General features: G+C 40.8%; 1 protein-coding gene across 7 annotated transcripts; it reads right to left on the bottom strand.

Moving 5' to 3' along the window:
- Positions 1-226: 226 nt before the first annotated feature.
- On the bottom strand, positions 227-17687 carry LOC307043676 (glutathione hydrolase-like YwrD proenzyme). 7 transcript variants are annotated; one of them, XM_079688346.1, is made up of 13 exons: positions 16478-16697; positions 15319-15472; positions 15086-15239; positions 8224-8430; positions 6270-6422; positions 6105-6192; positions 4888-5065; positions 3506-3662; positions 2945-3127; positions 2587-2671; positions 2382-2477; positions 1758-1909; positions 231-1402 (listed from the first exon to the last, which is right to left on the bottom strand). In XM_079688346.1, the coding sequence occupies exons 1-12, from the start codon at positions 16575-16577 to the stop codon at positions 1764-1766; spliced, it is 1701 nt and encodes a 566-aa protein (XP_079544472.1). In that variant the 5' UTR covers positions 16578-16697; the 3' UTR covers positions 231-1402; positions 1758-1763. The 7 variants fall into 7 exon arrangements, with proteins under 7 accessions (XP_079544474.1, XP_079544472.1, XP_079544471.1 ...); XM_079688345.1 differs by having other exon boundaries at positions 232-1402; positions 1730-1909; XM_079688344.1 differs by adding an exon at positions 17560-17687 and having other exon boundaries at positions 296-1909; positions 16478-16597.
- Between the last annotated feature and the right edge of the window lie 32 nt (positions 17688-17719).

Genomic DNA, 17719 nt, shown 5'->3' with positions numbered 1-17719 from the left:
AAACTCAGACCGGCCACTAACGAGCTGCTTCAACCAGTGTTAATTAAGACAGATTAAGAATAACACGTGTGTTTGAGCGACTGAACACATGGCTCTTTATAGGTGTAAACAGTTGGTACCAGGTGCAGTTTGGAGTTGTAAGGAGATCAACAGTGAAACAAAGTCCGACATTAAGATTCTACTTTAAGAGATTAGTGTTGAAGTGCAATCATATTTGAGCTGCCTGCTGCAGAGAACAAGTGGTTTGCAAGCTGTTTTATATGTTCTTATGACCCCTACAACTGCATCTTTTGTAATATCCTGTGTTTCTGTCTCTGTATTTGTCCTGTCTGCTTGGTAATTAGATGGGTTACAGGGGGCGTTTCCTGACAGCTTAAACATTCACTAAATCATAAAGCTTAAACATACACAAGGGCAAAACACACGCTTCATTTAGCCTTAAAAACATGATATATAGAAGCATCAGAAGCCAAGTACCATATCATGAACTCATGTCCTGAAGGTTGACAGTGTAATCATCAACAACACTTGTTGAGTTGGAAAAGCCTCAGCTAATTTACCAGTTATCGGCATAATAAACAGCGAGATATCTTTTGTGCTTTTTATGGTTTGAGCTGGCAAACCAAATTTTATTTTCACACATCATTTTTAGCCAAAGGCATTCTCTAATCGTGAGGAGAATAAATAAACTATAACAAAGAGAGAGACAAAACATTGGAAAAAAGATAAATTACTCAAATAAATATAAATATAAATAGTTTTTTAAGGCCTTGCAAATGTAAAAGAACAACACCTGTTTAGTTCTTGAACTGTCTAATAAACTTAGCATCACTTAGAAATAAATTACATTTATTCGGCATTTGTTTAGATCCAGCATCATTTGAAATACATACTGTTAAATCAGTACATATGCTTCACTTTAAGTGTGGAACAATATGAAAAAGGACATAACACTGATTAACTTGGTTCACGTCAGATTTGTACACTTCCTCCACTCAATAGGTTTTATTAAATGTCACCTACAGAAAAAAGATGGAACTGTCATTTATTGGTGACGTAAAATGATCATTGTCTTTTATTTAAAAATTAACAATAATAATTCCTTACATTTAATATAGCGCTTTTCCAGATTCTCAAAGCGCTTTACAAATGCACATTACACACATACTGTATCATACATGTAACGGTCAGTCTGCGCCACTCCGACCATCTTCACACCTCGAAGTCATCAAGTACACATTACACACATATCATGCATGTAACGGTCATGTACTGTGGACAGTACCCACAGGAGCAAATTCGGGTGAAGTGTCTTGCCCAAGGACACACCGGCCTGGCGCAGTGGCGGCGGGTTTCGAACTGTAGTTCGCCACTCCGTCCCATCATTAATATTTGTAATTATCTATTGAAAAAAAAGGGCAGGGTTAAGGAAAGACATCTCTGATATGTTACACAAAGACTTGTTTTCCAATGTGGTTATCTATATTTCAGTAGTAATAGTGCATCAGCTCATAAATGAACCATAGATGTAATTATAATCTAATTCATGAAGCTGTAATGTGTTGTGCTATGACGCTGTGCTATGACAATGTCATAAACCTGAGTTGGAAAAGAGTTTTTAGATTTCTGTGGATGATTTTACGGCAAGATGTTTAAAACTACTGTTCTACATTTCTCATGTAGGGATTTGCCTTCAGAAAGCTTCGTGATCAATGTATCTAAATATTACATAAACAGAGCAGAGTAGAGAAGGTCACTTCTGTTTAGTATCCCATAGCACATCCGTCTGCTCTGGGGTCAGATCCCGCCCACAGCACCCTGGATGGAGGATCAGCTTGATTGACAGATGGGTTCCACCAATCCCCCACTGTGATGATCTGTCCCCGCCCAAACTGAGACCGTTTGTGGCCTGTGTGTTAGAATGAAAAGATAAAATGTGATGAGCCAATGTTGATGTTTCATTTGTTATCTGTTTATCTATCACAAGTATGCACTGTGACACCAAAATATCCCAGTATTTGACTTTTAGTTTAATTGAGGGGTGCTGATCTTCCAGAACTAAAAAGGTAGCTGATAGTAGGGGGATCAAAATCGAATGGTAATAACAAGCATACCATCTACACGCCATTAAAAAAAAAAAAAGGCATAGAGTAAAAGCTAAACCAGCTAGGATGATTCCAGGGTAAGAGGAAATAAGGAACAAACAAATCCTGTCTGCAACATGATGCATGTGCATATACATTACATTTTTGAGTCATCTTTACTCCTTGTAAAGGTATTTTTTGCCCGTTATTTTTCATTGGTGTTTTATGAATGATGGGTTTTATGAATAAAATGGGTATTTTGTACTTTCTGAAGCAGTGACATAACATAAAGGTTACCTGTGATTGGCCAGTTGACTTTTTGGCCCCTTCTTCTCAGCTCCTCAGCTACCTCCTGGCCGACGCCCTCCTCCAGATTAACAGACCACTGCTCAGCTACACACAGAAAATGTAACCTGAATATGAGGCTTTACATAGGCATAGAATACACTGACTGACTTCTTTCACAACATGTCAATGACTCGCATATGTATACAGTACTTACTTGTGTGGTCATATTGTACATAGACTCTTGGTGCGTCTAGAGCCTGTTGAGGATTCATCCCAAACTCCAACATGTTTAGCAACACCTGAACACAGAAGAGGAATATCATATCATAACTCATAAACACATTCAACTTGTTTATAACGTTCAGGTTATTATGATTTTGTCATAAGTGTCTCAAATTTGGATTTCTCACTTTCTGAGCTATTGTGACTAAAAAATAATCAATAGCAACTTTTGCAGTCAAATAAAAAGTAAATGATTAAAAACAAACGTTTCAGGGACATATTTCCCATACTTGATCTGATAGATATTGTTCTGCATTTCATTATTCAGCCCAGTCTATTCTAAATCATACTTGGACGTGTCCTTGCGGTTGCATCAAAGCGCCCATCACCCCCAGCGCAGCAAGAAGGACTGGTTTTTCTGATGTGGTTGCAGAGTCAGTGAGAAGTGCAGGTATTATAGTGTGAAACGGCCGCTTCCCTCCAGCGACACAGTTGACATGGTCACGACGCAGAGAAAAGCTGGCACCCCGGTTCTGTGGGCAATAACGTAGAAATCTCATTTAATGACACACATCAATTTTTTCTAGTTCCTCAACTAGTTTTAAGGTTTAAGGGTGATTCTTAAAAGCAAACTATGAATTCTACTTCTCTGTGTTCCATGGATATTACATTTGTTACATATTACTTGACTACAGCAATGTGTCTCCATATAGGTTTGGTCTATAAGACTAGACAATGTTACAATACCATGTGATAATGGGCTCATAATGTTTTTAAAATGCATCTTGTTTCATTCCTTGTGTTTTTCATGGTCTAAAAATGTCCTTACATGTCTTGTTTTGTCCACAACTTAAATATATTTGGTTACTGTCATTGAGGAGTAAAGACACTTCTATTTGACCTGTAGTCACCTGTAGTGAGAATCCACAATCCGTAGGGACCAGCCCACTGCCAAAGCCCATGTATGTGCTGTTGACAAATGAACAAGCGTTGCCCTGGCTGTCGATCACACAAAAATAGACTGTGTCACTTCCTGTCATCAAGCCGGGCTCCACCTCTTCCATGACCCTGCAGAAAAATACACACAATTAAAAACATGCATAGATTAATCATGTTCCTGCTGTTTTCATCTGCCGACACCAACTGTTAAAAAGTAGCATTAACGCATCAGGGTGATTTCAATCCGGCCATCTAACTGTAGGCATCTTTTTTGTAATAAGCATGCAGCAAAAACTGCTTTATAGAAACCCTTTTTATAAAGTCACTGAAAGGTAAATAATTGTATTGAAAATTGAAATAAATTGTATGTTTGGTATACTGCACAAGTTATAAGTTAAAAACTAAATAATTGTGTGCTTTATCACTACCTGTCTTATCAGAGCATGTCATTCCTAATTTTAAGACCAGGACACAAAATACTCTTCAGCATCAGGCGCCATAAAGCACTTACCATAAGCCAGTCTTGGTTTAAAAATGTCATAGGGAGTTTACTTAATAATCTGACTGTCAGCATGTAAACACAGGTTTTACAGGTTATTGCAGTGCATGTGAATATGATCTCTTATTTACTGCCTTTCCTTGATTTCTACCGGTAAGCTGTTTTATAATATACATGTAAACATAGTTGCGCGGTAATCAGGTAATGATACACATTTATTTTAAGCTTTATTCAAATGATTATGGTTGACTTGGGGAGATACTAAACCTATGCAACGTGTATGATTGGGATATGTATTTGTACACAGCAAATAATATGTATGTGTTTGTGTAAAGATATCATTATGTTATTCAAGACATTTTAAGTGTGTTTGTCTACTTGTTTTAGAACTGATGAAGGCCAAAGGTTCAAAGTCTACGATACTACCAAGTAAATATATTGTGTTGCCAAAAAATCACACACACACACACACACACACACACACACACACACACACACACACACACACACACACACACACACACACACACACACACACACACACACACACACACACACACACACACACACACACACACACACACACACACACACACACACACACACACACACACACACACACACACACACACACACACACACACACACACACACACACACACACACACACACACACACACACACACACACACACACACACACACACACACACACACACACACACACACCAGTGGAGGAGAGACCAAGGTATGAAGGGATGGACGTTAAGGTCGGGGGAGTAAAAGTCTACAGTCCTATCTAAAGTCAACAGAGAACGACTGGTACACACTGGTACTAACAGACAGACACACTTACACACACCTGTCCATGCGTATGCGCTGTGCTCGCTGGTGGCTGTAGCTCTTGTCCAGCAACATTTCCAAAGGGATGGTCACATGGTCAGGGTCGCCCAGGTAACGCACCGCATCTGTTTGTGCCAAGCGCACAGCCTCCACCAGTACATGGATGTAGTCAGAGCTGTTGTGGCCTGCAGCTACACACATACAGATGAGTGTATATCGAACGATATCATCAAGAGACACTTATTTTTTGTGTGACTTTTAGTTTTATCCTCTTTAAGAAGTAAATAAAATGTCATAGCAACTTCAGATAAATGTATATTGGACATTGTGGTAGTTTTAACATCAACAGTGTGGCAACCTTCAACAACCATCCAATCAACTATCTGTACAAACTTGTCAAAGAAGCTAAAGCTTTTTTCTTTAAGCCTGTTAGCAATGTTATTTAGCACAATTATCCAAGTGGTGGTGATGTTTAGGTCATGCAACCGTTGTTTAATATTAACTGTAGTCTAACATAAGCTTGCTTTTGCTAGCTATTGCAATTAGGCTTCCAATAGCATTAAAGGCGTTTTTTTTGTGAAGAGTATCTTACTGAACAAAAAGTAGTGCATATATATTTGTTTTCCACAGAGCTTATTTTTTGCAATAGTCCAAAATCCAATAGAAAAATCCCACTGGCTATTTGTCGGGTGAACCAGGGCGAATATCTCAAGAGCTTTAAATAATCCATGGACTGTGAAAAGTTCACTGAAATGGATCATTGTTTGTTGCAGCGTTATTTAATGTTTTGAATCAAATCAATGGAGTCACAACCTCCTCCATTGTAATGTGTACTGTAGGGGGGGGAATATAAAGAGCAGGACATCCTATCCAAGACAAATAAAAACAAGACTATTATGAGTAATAATGTGAGCATGCCTATGCTTAATTGTTTTCACGAAGTGAGGGGGGCAGATCATCAATATTTGGGTGTGAGGATTGGCTCATAATTAAGTATTGAGAGCTACTTGGTGAATTTTCCATCTTGGCAAATCAGGACGATGCCCTTTCTTTAGCGCTTGAGAATGGTAGAGAATTGGAAATCTAGGTCATTCTGATTTCAGCAGATAAATCATCAGTAAACACTGCCAAACGCCATTTTGATCACCAATGTTACAAGAATAATATCTATATTTGAGATTCTCTTGTATAAGGCAGTAATTGATGGCAGGTCAGCATGCCAGGATATACCTTTGAGCGGGAAGTTGTCCAGGATGTTGAGTAGCAGCAGGGCAGCCAATCCCTGACTGTTAGGAGGAGGCTCCCACAGACGCACACCCTGAACACACAATTGAGTCATTCATGCTGCTGACCAAGAAGTCAAAGAAAAGACAGAAAAGTTGTTGCGGAAATCACCTTGTATTCTGTGCTAATAGGGGTGACGACCTCACTGTCATGGCTGCTGAGATCCTCCAGTGTCATGGCTCCTCCATTTTGGATTATGATATCGACGATGGCTTGGGCCACTCTGCCCTGGTAAAAAGCTGGTTTGCCATGCTCTCCCAGCTCCTGTTGATGAATTCAGTCAACTTTTCAATCCAGCCACATGAAATAAAACTGTATAAAACACAAACGTTAAAATATGATGTAATGCAGCATGTATAGAGTTTGAAATATATACGGGTTACGTGCCCACTATTGTTTATCTCTAAAAGTCCAATCCATGATAGCAAATGAACAGGATGATGTGTGTGTGAGCTTTCAGCACAAAAAAGACACACCCCGTCATTGCTGAGGAATGACCGTTATGATGCCATGGAAACCCTCGATCAATGAAGCTGAGGTCACTCCTATTGTTTCATTTTCCTGAGGTCTGGGAGTGTGAGGGAGTGCAGGGGTTATCATGGCTTGGCATTGTTCCTGCTTTATTGAATTACTAAAGAGTGAGTGTTTAATGTAGTAATAAAGACGAGCATCGATCAGCGCATGCTTTTATAGTGACACACGAGCGGACCATCACGCACCCAAATGGTGGGCGTCAGACATAGTTATGTAGGGAAACTGACAGGAAACTACAGATTGAACCTCTCTTTATGAATGTTACTTAGTCTGCACACACCCATGCAACTATGTTCGCACATTCACATAAGGGGCAGGATAGAGAAAAGGTTTTGAAACAAAATGCCTTTGATTAAAAGAAGAGTTATGTTACATCAAAACATCTAATTTATGTTTAAAATAATATTCTAAAGCATTTCAGTATAAATAAATATCAAATTATATTTCAGGATTAATTTCATTTAATTTTAATATATCTTTAAATATAAAAGGAAAATATATATATTTTGAATTACTTTTTATATATAAATGGCATTTCACTCTAGCTGACTAAAGCATTTATTAAAAACCATACACAAAAAGGTAAACATTTATAATAAAAAGCTCCTGAGCTAAATGCTAATGTCAACATGCTAACCTCCTTCAAATAAAAATGTTATTAGCTTGCAGGTAATAAGACAAATAAAAAAAATTGACTTTGAAATTGGGATGTCTTTGAACTGTAACTTGGATATACTGGAAATTATTGTATTCAAATGGTGAATGTTTCTGTTGTTGGCCGGGTATAAAGGCTCGCTCTTTTTATATTCTTTATATGCTTCATTTAATGTGTTTCCTACTACAGTATGCCCATCCCTGTATTACTCCCTTCCTTCATCTTCCTGAAAGACAAGAAAAACTGCGGTTTCTCTGGGGCTTTACATTGTTCGGAAAAATGCTTAAAGGGGACCTATTATGCAAAGTCCACTTTTCCAAGTCTGTTATACATAAACATGTGTCCCCTCTGTGTAAAGAGATTCTGAAAGTTTCAGGAAAAAAGATTCTCTCTCTTTTTGTCCTGATCCATTTATATAAAAACCTGTCTGAAAATGAGGTGATCAGATTTTGGCCACTTGATGTCATAACGATATGTTGGATTGTGTAACCATTAGCCAATCACCAACCAAGGTAACCCCCCCCCCCCACACACACACACACACACACACCTTATCACCTGAATCTCCTCCTAGAGCACCATTGTGTTCTTTTTAACCAAATATCTCTCAGAGGGGCGTGGGGAGTGGCTCCTTATTTTTATCCAAAGTAAAAGACACAGAATCAGCACTTTTGAAACATGGCTGAAACAGAGAGGTTTATGGGATGCTACAATGCATGATCTGTTTGGTATTTGGAGCCAAACACTTCAGAGACACGTTTGTATATATCTGAGACCTATAATATATTGATGAAAAACAGTATAATATGGGACCTTTAATGCTCCTCATATGACCCTTAACATGTGTTTTTTGCTTGTTTTAGTTTAAAGACTTACCTTCAGGGTCTGGGCCAGGTTAGGGTTTCTGAATACTTGACCACATTTAGGAGCATGACCATCAATTAGCAGGTCTCCACCTAGTTCCTTTCCATCATCTCTCAGAGCAGCCACCCATTTCGCCCAGTGGTGAGCTGTTACCTCGGGAACAGGAAACCCCACATCTGCAAGCTCTGATGCTCCGCTCAGCACCTCGTGCAAGGACAGCTAGGGAAATGGGGAGAGGAAACACGCGCTTATTATCACAGTAAACCTCACTGAGCAGGAAGTGTGAGTCATTGTGTTCACAAGAAATATGTGGAGACTAGAAACTTGTCACTTCCTTTAAAGGTTTTCCAGTCGGGAAAAAAAAACATTTAATAATTAGAATCATCATTGCGAATAAGAGGATATTTCACTGGTTACTTTATAATGTAGGGCTATTAACTACTCGGGTTGAGCTGTTCTATTTTAGCTAACAACATGTAAAGTTTTCCAAAACACATGCTGGGGCCACAAACTGCACAGTAGTAAACATTTTGTATATGTTACATTACATTACATTGCATTTAGCTGACACTTTTATCCAAAACGACTTACAATAAGTGCGTTCGACCAACAAAGTAAAAACTTGAAGAAAACCGAATCATATAAGTACATCAGGTTTCATAGAGCCAAAACATTTCAAGTGCTACTCAACTGGCTTTAGATAAGCCAGTCCTTTATTAGTATATACAGTGGGGCAAAAAAGTATTTAGTCAGCCACCAATTGTGCAAGTTCTCCCGCTTAAAAAGATGAGAGGCCTGTCATTTTCATCCTATGTGTACCTCAACTATGAGAGACAAAATGAGAAGAAAGAAAAAAAAAAAAAAAAGATCCAGAAAATCACATTGTCTGATTTTTAAAGAATTTATTTGCAAATCATGGTGGAGAATAAGTATTTGGTCAATAACAAAAGTTAATCTCAATACTTTGTTATATACCCTTTGTTGGCAATGACAGAGGTCAAACGTTTTCTGTAAGTCTTCACAAGGTTTTCACACACTGTTGCTGGTATTTTGGCCCATTCCTCCATGCAGATCTCCTCTAGAGCAGTGATGTTTTGGGGCTGTCGCTGGGCAACACAGAATTTCAACTCCCTCCAAAGATTTTCTATGGGGTTGAGATCTGGAGACTGGCTAGGCCACTCCAGGACCTTGAAATGCTTCTTACGAAGCCACTCCTTTGTTGCCCGGGCGGTGTGTTTGGGATCATTGTCATGCTGAAAGACCCAGCCACGGTTCATCTTCAATGCCCTTGCTGATGGAAGGAGGTTGTCACTCAAAATCTCACAATACATGGCCCCATTCATTCTTTCCTTTATACGGATCAGTCGTCCTGGTCCCTTTGCAGAAAAAAGCCTTTGTTACTTTGGTCCCAGCTCTCTGCAGGTCATTGACTAGGTCCCCCCGTGTGGTTCTGGGATTTTTGCTCACCGTTCTTGTGATCATTTTGACCCCACAGGGTGAGATCTTGCGTGGAGCCCCAGATCAAGGGAGATTATCAGTGGTCTTGTATGTCTTCCATTTTCTAATAATTGCTCCCACAGTTGATTTCTTCACACCAAGCTGCTTACCTATTGCAGATTCAGTCTTCCCAGCCTGGTGCAGGTCTACAATTTTGTTTCTGGTGTCCTTTGACAGCTCTTTGGTCTTGGCCATAGTGGAGTTTGGAGTGTGACTGTTTGAGGTTGTGGACAGGTGTCTTTTATACTGATAACGAGTTCAAACAGGTGCCATTAATACAGTTAACAAGTGGAGGACAGAGGAGGCTCTTAAAGAAGAAGTTACAGGTCTGTGAGAGCCAGAAATCTTGTTTGTTTGTAGGTGACCAAATACTTATTTTCCACCATAATTTGCAAATAAATTCTTTAAAAATCTGACAATGTGATTTTTTTTTTCTTCTCATTTTGTCTCATAGTTGAGGTATACCTAGGATGAAAATTACAGGCCTCTCATCTTTTTAAGTGGGAGAACTTGCACAATTGGTGGCTGACTAAATACTTTTTTGCCCCACTGTAGGTGCTTTGTTAATAGTTCTATCGCTCCAAGTGGAGTCGAAAGAGATGAGTTTTCAGTCTGCGCCGGAAGATGTGTAAGCTTTCTGCTGTCCTGATGTCAATGGGGAGATCATTCCACCATTTTGGAGCCAGGATAGCAAACCCACGTGTTTTTGCTGATGGAAACTTGGGTCCCCCTCGCAGTGCGGGTGCAGCGAGCTGTTTGGCTGATGCAGAGCGGAGTGCACGGGCTGGGGTGTACGGTTTAACCATGTCCTGGATGTAGGAAGGGCCAGATCCATTCGCAGCATGGTACGCAAGTACCATTGTCTTGAAGTGGATTCTAGCAGTTACTGGAAGCCAGTGAAGGGAGCGGAGGAGCGGCGTGGTGTGGGAGAATTTAGGAAGGTTGAAGACCAAACGAGCCGCTGCATTCTGGATGAGCTGCAGAGGTCTGATGGCACATGCAGGTAGACCAGCCAGGAGGGAGTTGTAGTAATCTAGGCGAGAGATGATGAAAGCCTGGACCAGAACCTGCGTCGCTTTCTGGGTCAGCTGGGGACGTATTCTCCTGATGTTGTAAAGGGTGTATCTGCAGCAGCGGGTTGTAGCAGCTATGTTTGCAGTGAAGGACAGTTTGTTATCTAGGGTCACACCTAGATTCCTTGCAGTCTGAGTCGGGAAAACAATCGAGGTGCCGATGTTGATTGTTAGGTCAAGAGTGGGACAATCTTTTCCCGGAAGGAAAAACAGTTCAGTCTTGTCAAGGTTGAGCTTGAGGTGATGAGCAGACATCCACTGAGAGATGTCAGCTAGACAAGCAGAGATGCGTGTGACGACCTGGGTCTCAGAGCGGGGAAAGGACAGAATTAAATTGGGTGTCGTCAGCGTAGCAGTGCTATGAAAAACCATGCGGGCTAATGACTGATCCAAGCGAGTTTGTGTACAAGGAGAAGAGGAGGGGACCAAGAACAGAGCCCTGAGGGACCCCTGTAGTTAATTGACAAGGGTCGGACTCGGACCCTCTCCAAGTTACCCTGTAGGTGCGGTCTTTGAGGTATGAGGTGAGGAGGGAAAGTGCAGAGCCTGAAACTCCAAGTTCTTGGAGAGTGCGAAGGAGGATCTGATGGTTCACCGTGTCGAATGCAGCAGACAGGTCCAAAAGGATGATGACAGAGGAGAGGGAGGCTGCTTTAGCAGTGTGCAGTTCCTCAGTGACAGCAAGGAGGGCAGTTTCTGTTGAGTGACCTGCCTTGAAACCAGACTGGTGCGGATCCAGAAGGTTGTTCTGATGGAGATAACATGAGAGTTGTTTAAAGACAGCGCGTTCAAGTGTTTTAGACAGGAACGGGAGGAGAGAGACAGGCTTGTAGTTTATAACATCAGATGGGTTGAGAATGGGTTTCTTTAGGAGAGGGTTTACTCTTGCCTCCTTGAGACTGTTTGGAAAGTGACCAGAAGTTAGAGAAGTGTTGATGAAATAGTTGAGAAACAGTAGAATATCAGGAGCGATAGTCTGAGGGAGGTTTGAAGGGATAGGGTCCAGAGGACAGGTGGTTGGACGGGTAGAGGTAATGAGGGTAAGAACCTCACTTGGAGAGAGACGGGAGAAGGAGGTTAGTGTGTGGGTGAAAGGAGGTTCTGGTGACCCAGCGGTGAGTAAAGGTGAGTCAGAAAAAGAAGAGCGAATATCATCAACCTTTTTTCAAAGTGGTTAACAAAGTCACTTGACAGAAGGGAGGAGGGGGAAGGGGCTTTGGGGGGGTCCAAGAGGGTGGAGAAGATGGAAAATAGTTTTTTTGGATTGGAATAGGAAGATTGGATTTTATCTTGAAAGAAAATGCTTTTTGCCTGAGAGATGGAAGCAGAGAAAGAGGAGAGGAGAGCCTGATAGGTTAGGAGGTCATCATGGTGTTTGGATTTCCACCATTTCCGCTCTGCTGCCCGAAGCATGGTTCTTTTAGCACGCAGTGCGTCATTCAGCCAGGGAGCCAGAGGGGACTGACGAGCCTGCCGAGATGTGAGAGGACAGAGAGAGTCCAGAGAGGATGAGAGAGTAGAGAGGAGAGTTTCTGCAGCAGAGTTTGGAAGCAGGAGTTGGAACGAGTCAGAGGAAGAGAGGGCTGAGAGCACCGATGAGGCAAAGGTAGAGGGGGAGAGGGGGAGAGGGATCGAAGGTTGCGGCGGACAGGTGCAGGATGAGAAGAGATTAGTTCGTTATGTTTGGAAAGGGGTAGAGAGAATGAAATGAAGAAGTGATCAGATGTGTGAAGCGGGTTTACAGTAAGGTTAGAAGTAGTGCAGTTCCTTGAGAATATGAGATCAAGGACATTGCCAGCGTTATGAGTTGGTTGGGATGGAGACAGTGAGAAATCAAAGGCGGTTAAAAGAGATGTTAGTTTGTCTATTTTCCCTGTCTGGAGGTTGAAGTCTCCGAGAAGTACAGCGGGAGGGCCAGTTTCAGGGATGTGTGAGAGGAGATTATCTAATTCCTCCAAGAAGTCCCCCAAGGCGCCTGGTGGACGGTAGAGAACAACAATGGTTAATTGTATAGGATGGGTTACTGTGACGGCATGAAATTCAAAAGGTGGAAGGAGTGAAGTTAGGTAGCTTGAAGAGGGAAAAGCTCCAGTTGGGAGAGAGCAGGAGACCAGTGCCACCTCCTCTGCCAGAGGGTCTGGGTGTATGGGAGAAGGAATATGCTGTGGAGAGAGCTGCTGGGGTGGATGTGTTGGATGGAGTAATCCAGGTCTCTGTGAGAGCAAGGAAATCCAGAGACTGCAGGGAAGCGTAGCCAGAAATGAAGTCAGCCTTAGGAACAGCTGACTGGCAGTTCCACAGGCCCCCTGAAACGAGATGTTGGATCTCAGTGGAGCATGTGGGATAGACGAGAGCAGGCCGGTTATATCGATTAGGAGATACACGGGGCCAGTGATAATTGCGGGGAGACACATAAACAGGAATGGAGAAAATACACATGATTATACCACGAGGGGCTAAAAAACAAATAAAATAAAATACTAGAGATACTTAGCTCAATCAAAGTAGGATTTGCCTCCTCTTTGCCTCCCTCGTGACTCCAACAGGACTCTAATGTCTTTGTCAGTCTTAGAGACTCCAACAGGACTCTAATGTCTTCGTCTGTCTGACGCTCCAGGAAAGTGCTGCCTAAAATGGACACCTGATTGCTGAGTTCTCACAGCTGTGGGGCCACGCCCCTTTAATTAGTTAACTCTCTGCAGCTGGTGGCCCTCAAAAGGAAATCTAGACTGGCTCCCTCCTGAGTGGTTATTGTATTTTCAGTGTCACATTGGTTTTCCAATTACATTAAACCCTAAGTTATAAAGTTATGAGTTTAACCCTTAATACAGTTAAACCTACTCAATAAAGCTCTTAGTATTGTTTAAATCAAAGTTTAACCCTAGCAGTCAGTTAGTTCAGTTTTAAGGTTTCAGTCAAATTACTTGTCCCAAGTTTCTGCCTGACAGATACTGTAGCGGTTTTGAGATTTAAAATCCCAATTTCAGTCAGATCAACTACAGAGCTTTTATACAGACTACACACACTGAAACAGAGAAGTCTAAAAACAGAATATTACTCACACAATTCTAGAAGTCACCAGTTGTTATTCTGTCAAAATCGAGTTGCACACATTTGTCTGATACCCTTCTTTAAATCTGAGCAGGCAGAGCTGTTTTGTTAGTGAAGTGAAACTCACACTGTGTTCCTAAAATCTTGCCCACATTTGGTGGATAATATAGAAACCCTTCCCTAGATGGCCAAGGTAATCCTGTTTTTACTAAAACAGGGTTTGAAGAAAAGGGAAATTCCACAGCATTCAATGATAGATTGATTCACCTTTAACACCACTGTCTGAAACACACTAAGAATTAGGGCTGCACGATATTGGAAAAAACTGACATTGCAATTTTTTTCCCTTGCAATATATATTGCGATATGAAAACATACAGGAATTGAAGAAAAGACCGTTTTTTTCCCCGCAAACCATCCTTTCTTGAACTTTAATGCTGTACAATTGGTATTTTTTTAACTATATTTAACTGGATGAAGGATTTTAGTCACGGACGTCTGGATCTTAAGTTATCAGAGCAACAAGCTGAGCTAGCTCGGTTAGCAGCGCCGAACTGACCTGGAGAAACACATGAAACTACTTTATTCAGTGTTTTTACCTTTAATCACCGGGTCCGTTTGCTTTGGAGATTTGATTGTGATTGGTGGTTTGCTGTACATGCAGAGCCTGCATGTCACATTACATTACATGTTACTTGTTAGACGCTTTTATCCAGAGCGACTTACATACTCAATACTGTGGGCAATCCCCACAGGAGCAATTTGGGGTGAAGTGTCTTACCCAGGGACACAACGACATGCTGACTGCAGTGGGGTTTGAACCTGTGCTCCCTTGATCCGAACACCAACGCCACATGCCTGTCACTCACTCAAGTACCCCTGGCATGAGAGCTGCGCAAGTTTTCCTTTTGTAGCAAGCAGCAAAATAATTGTAACATGACGTGTTTGAGTTAATTTGCCTACTTAATATCGCAAAAAACATTTTTTTTTAATCGCAGGTCCACGCGATGTGAATATCGCGCATGCGCATATTGCGATTATCGTCACAACACGATATATCATGCAGCCCTACTAAGAATCTTACTTCCAGATGTGTTGGTGGTGTGTGTCAATGTGGTTACACTTGCAGTGTTTAGGTTTAGCTTGTTTATGTAATCTAAAAGCATTACATTTAATGGGCTTTTGGCCACCTGTGTATTGCATATAGTTATAGATAGATAGATACAAGAAGACATACACACACACAGTTAAACCTTGTGACTTCCAAATAGCTGCACGGTATCGCACCAGCATGCAGGGGCCCCTGGTACTGTGACATTCAGGGCATCAGAAGGTGAAGGAGGAGCCCCCGCAGTGTAACCACGTCCTTCCAGGAAGTCCAAGGTCTGCGCCCTGGGCAAACGACCACTGAGAAGGACAAAGAGAGAGTCTCAGCTAACCACTCTGTAATATGAAAAGACAACTGCGGAGAGAGAAGATTCTCCACCTGCCGTTAATTCCTGTGATCTCTCCGGTTTCTCCGTTGTAGAACAAGCAGAAGGCATCTCCACCAGGTCCGGTGCTGCATGGCTCTGTTACCGCCAGTGCTGCTGCTATGGCAACCGCAGCATCTGCTGCATTGCCACCACGCTTAAGGATGTCTGGACACAAACACATAACCTTTGTGTGAATAATGTTACACGATTAGTTATCAGTGCAAACAGTTTGGGTTCTATTTTCAAAGTTTTCAATGCATCCAACTTTGTAACCCTTCATTCCAAAAATGTGTTTGTGAGCTGCACAAATTAAATTGCTTGAATCTAAATTGGTATCTTAAATCTCATAGGCACATGGAAAGATTAAACATCTGAAAAGAGAGAATGAGCCTTTTATATGAACATCTGTGCATCTGAGGAAGCTACAATATGAATATAAAATGTATTGCCTGTGAATGCCGGGCTGTAATTTTAAACCAATCTGTATTACCTTACTATGAGTATTATCAAGAACCATTGGCTGTCTTGAATCTATTTTAAAATCGTGAATAAAACATAGATAAGAGGTTGCATGTATTACTGCATTAATGGTATTGGCTAGAGGTGAAACCTTAGAGTTAGACACATCATTGTATTGTCTTGAGCTAAACTGCCAAAACATTCTTCAATTTCAAACTTTTAAAATTAGGATTTGTTGCTATAATCTCTGAATAGAGTTGTTTGGAAAAACAAGCCAATTCAAAATGTTATATTAAGATCAGGGAGATTTGTATGGTTATTTAAATGATTATAAGATATTGCATCAAAAACAGTAGTTATGTGGTCTGGAAGAATGAGAAAATGTCTTGTTCAAAAAGTGTCACAGTGTTTTACTCCAATAATGCACTTTATTAGGGTCTAAAATGTTCTGTTTCTGATCCTCAAGTTTTCCTTCTTAGCACTTGTTGTGCTTTTGTAGCTAGTTTGCTAGCATTGAGTTAGCTCAAAACTCACTGCACTAACTAACTTCTGCCTTTTATGGACTGTGCTTTTGATGGTGCAAATTCATTGTGGAATATGCCAGGCTTTGTTCTCAGTTTTTCGAAGTTATTAGTAGATTTTTTAATAACATGCTTGTCATTTTGCCATCAGATATTTTTGAAATCTCCATGGCAACTGTTTTACACTCACCGAGTCCTAAACTGGAGGCTATCGGCTGGCTGGACGCCGCGCAGCCGTGTAAACACACCACAGGAGACCGACGAGAGCAGAAAGACAAGTCGGTATCCATCGCGCTTTAAAAAACAGCAACTGTTGAAAACAACAAGGCACAATTACTGAACAAAATTAAACCGCATCGAACTTTCGGCTTCTGATCTGTTAATCGGGCATCCATTGAGTCTGTCTCAACTAGGTCGGCAGCAAATAACGTGATGACAGAATACATCGATTGATGCTGAAGTTTCAGCAGAAAATAATGTGGAACTGTATTTTAGTTTAATTCAAATTTTAAAACCTCAATCTTGCAGCCTGTTCTAGGCTGATATTCCCATTCATCTTCAGGTAAAAAGAAAACACTTCAAGAGGGATCACCCATAGTTCAGAGAACAGGACAAAGTTTGGATAGCAACCATTCGAAACTAACCTCTAGCCTACTCATATTTACAAACTGTTGTTTAAATTCAGGTTTGTTAAGAGAGTTTTAACAAATATATGTGACATTTTATTTAATTCCAACGGCACAAGGGCAAACCATTTGTCTGAGATTTGTATTATTTTATAACATCAACACCCCACTTTTCTTCTTTTTAACGTAAAAATGAAATTACAAATCATAATCGTCAGTGCAAGCAGAGGCAGGATTCGTTTAAAACCAATTTAGTTCAAATGTTCACAGATTAATGACTCATTTTGGTGCGTGTGTTTGTCTTTTCACAGCACTAAGAGCAAATGTAATTAAAAAACATTCAAAATCAATGATTTTATGATGTTTTTCTATTTAATCAATGTTAACTCAAGTCTACAGATGATAACTATGTGACCAATTTGCTTAGCCAAACTAAGTATATCTGTGATTAAAAGTGATAACTAGGAAGGTGGTGCAGTTTTGAAGTTGTATTGTGATAAATGCAGAACATTGTTTCAACATATATGTTTCACACATCTGACTCACATCTGTTGACCTGTAACATTGTGAAACATTATGAGTAATTATCTAGAGTTGATTAAAGGAGCGTCCTAAACTCTGAAGTCTTGTTTTGTTACTCACTAACCTGAGGTAGCTGCAGATCAGCGTTGAGGCCTCTGCTTATCGACCAACTGTCTGTCACTTCATTCTCTGTCTCCATGTAAACAAACACATGGTAGAACATTAACCACTGTGTCTTCGCCAGTGTGTGTGCACACACACACACACACAGGCGTGTTACCCAG

Source organism: Notothenia rossii, assembly GCF_949606895.1.
Source record: "Notothenia rossii genome assembly, chromosome: 1".
NCBI classification, from domain to species: Eukaryota; Metazoa; Chordata; class Actinopteri; order Perciformes; family Nototheniidae; genus Notothenia; species Notothenia rossii.
Note: the sequence above shows the minus strand (reverse complement) of the source record. Positions and strands in the feature narration are given on the sequence as shown.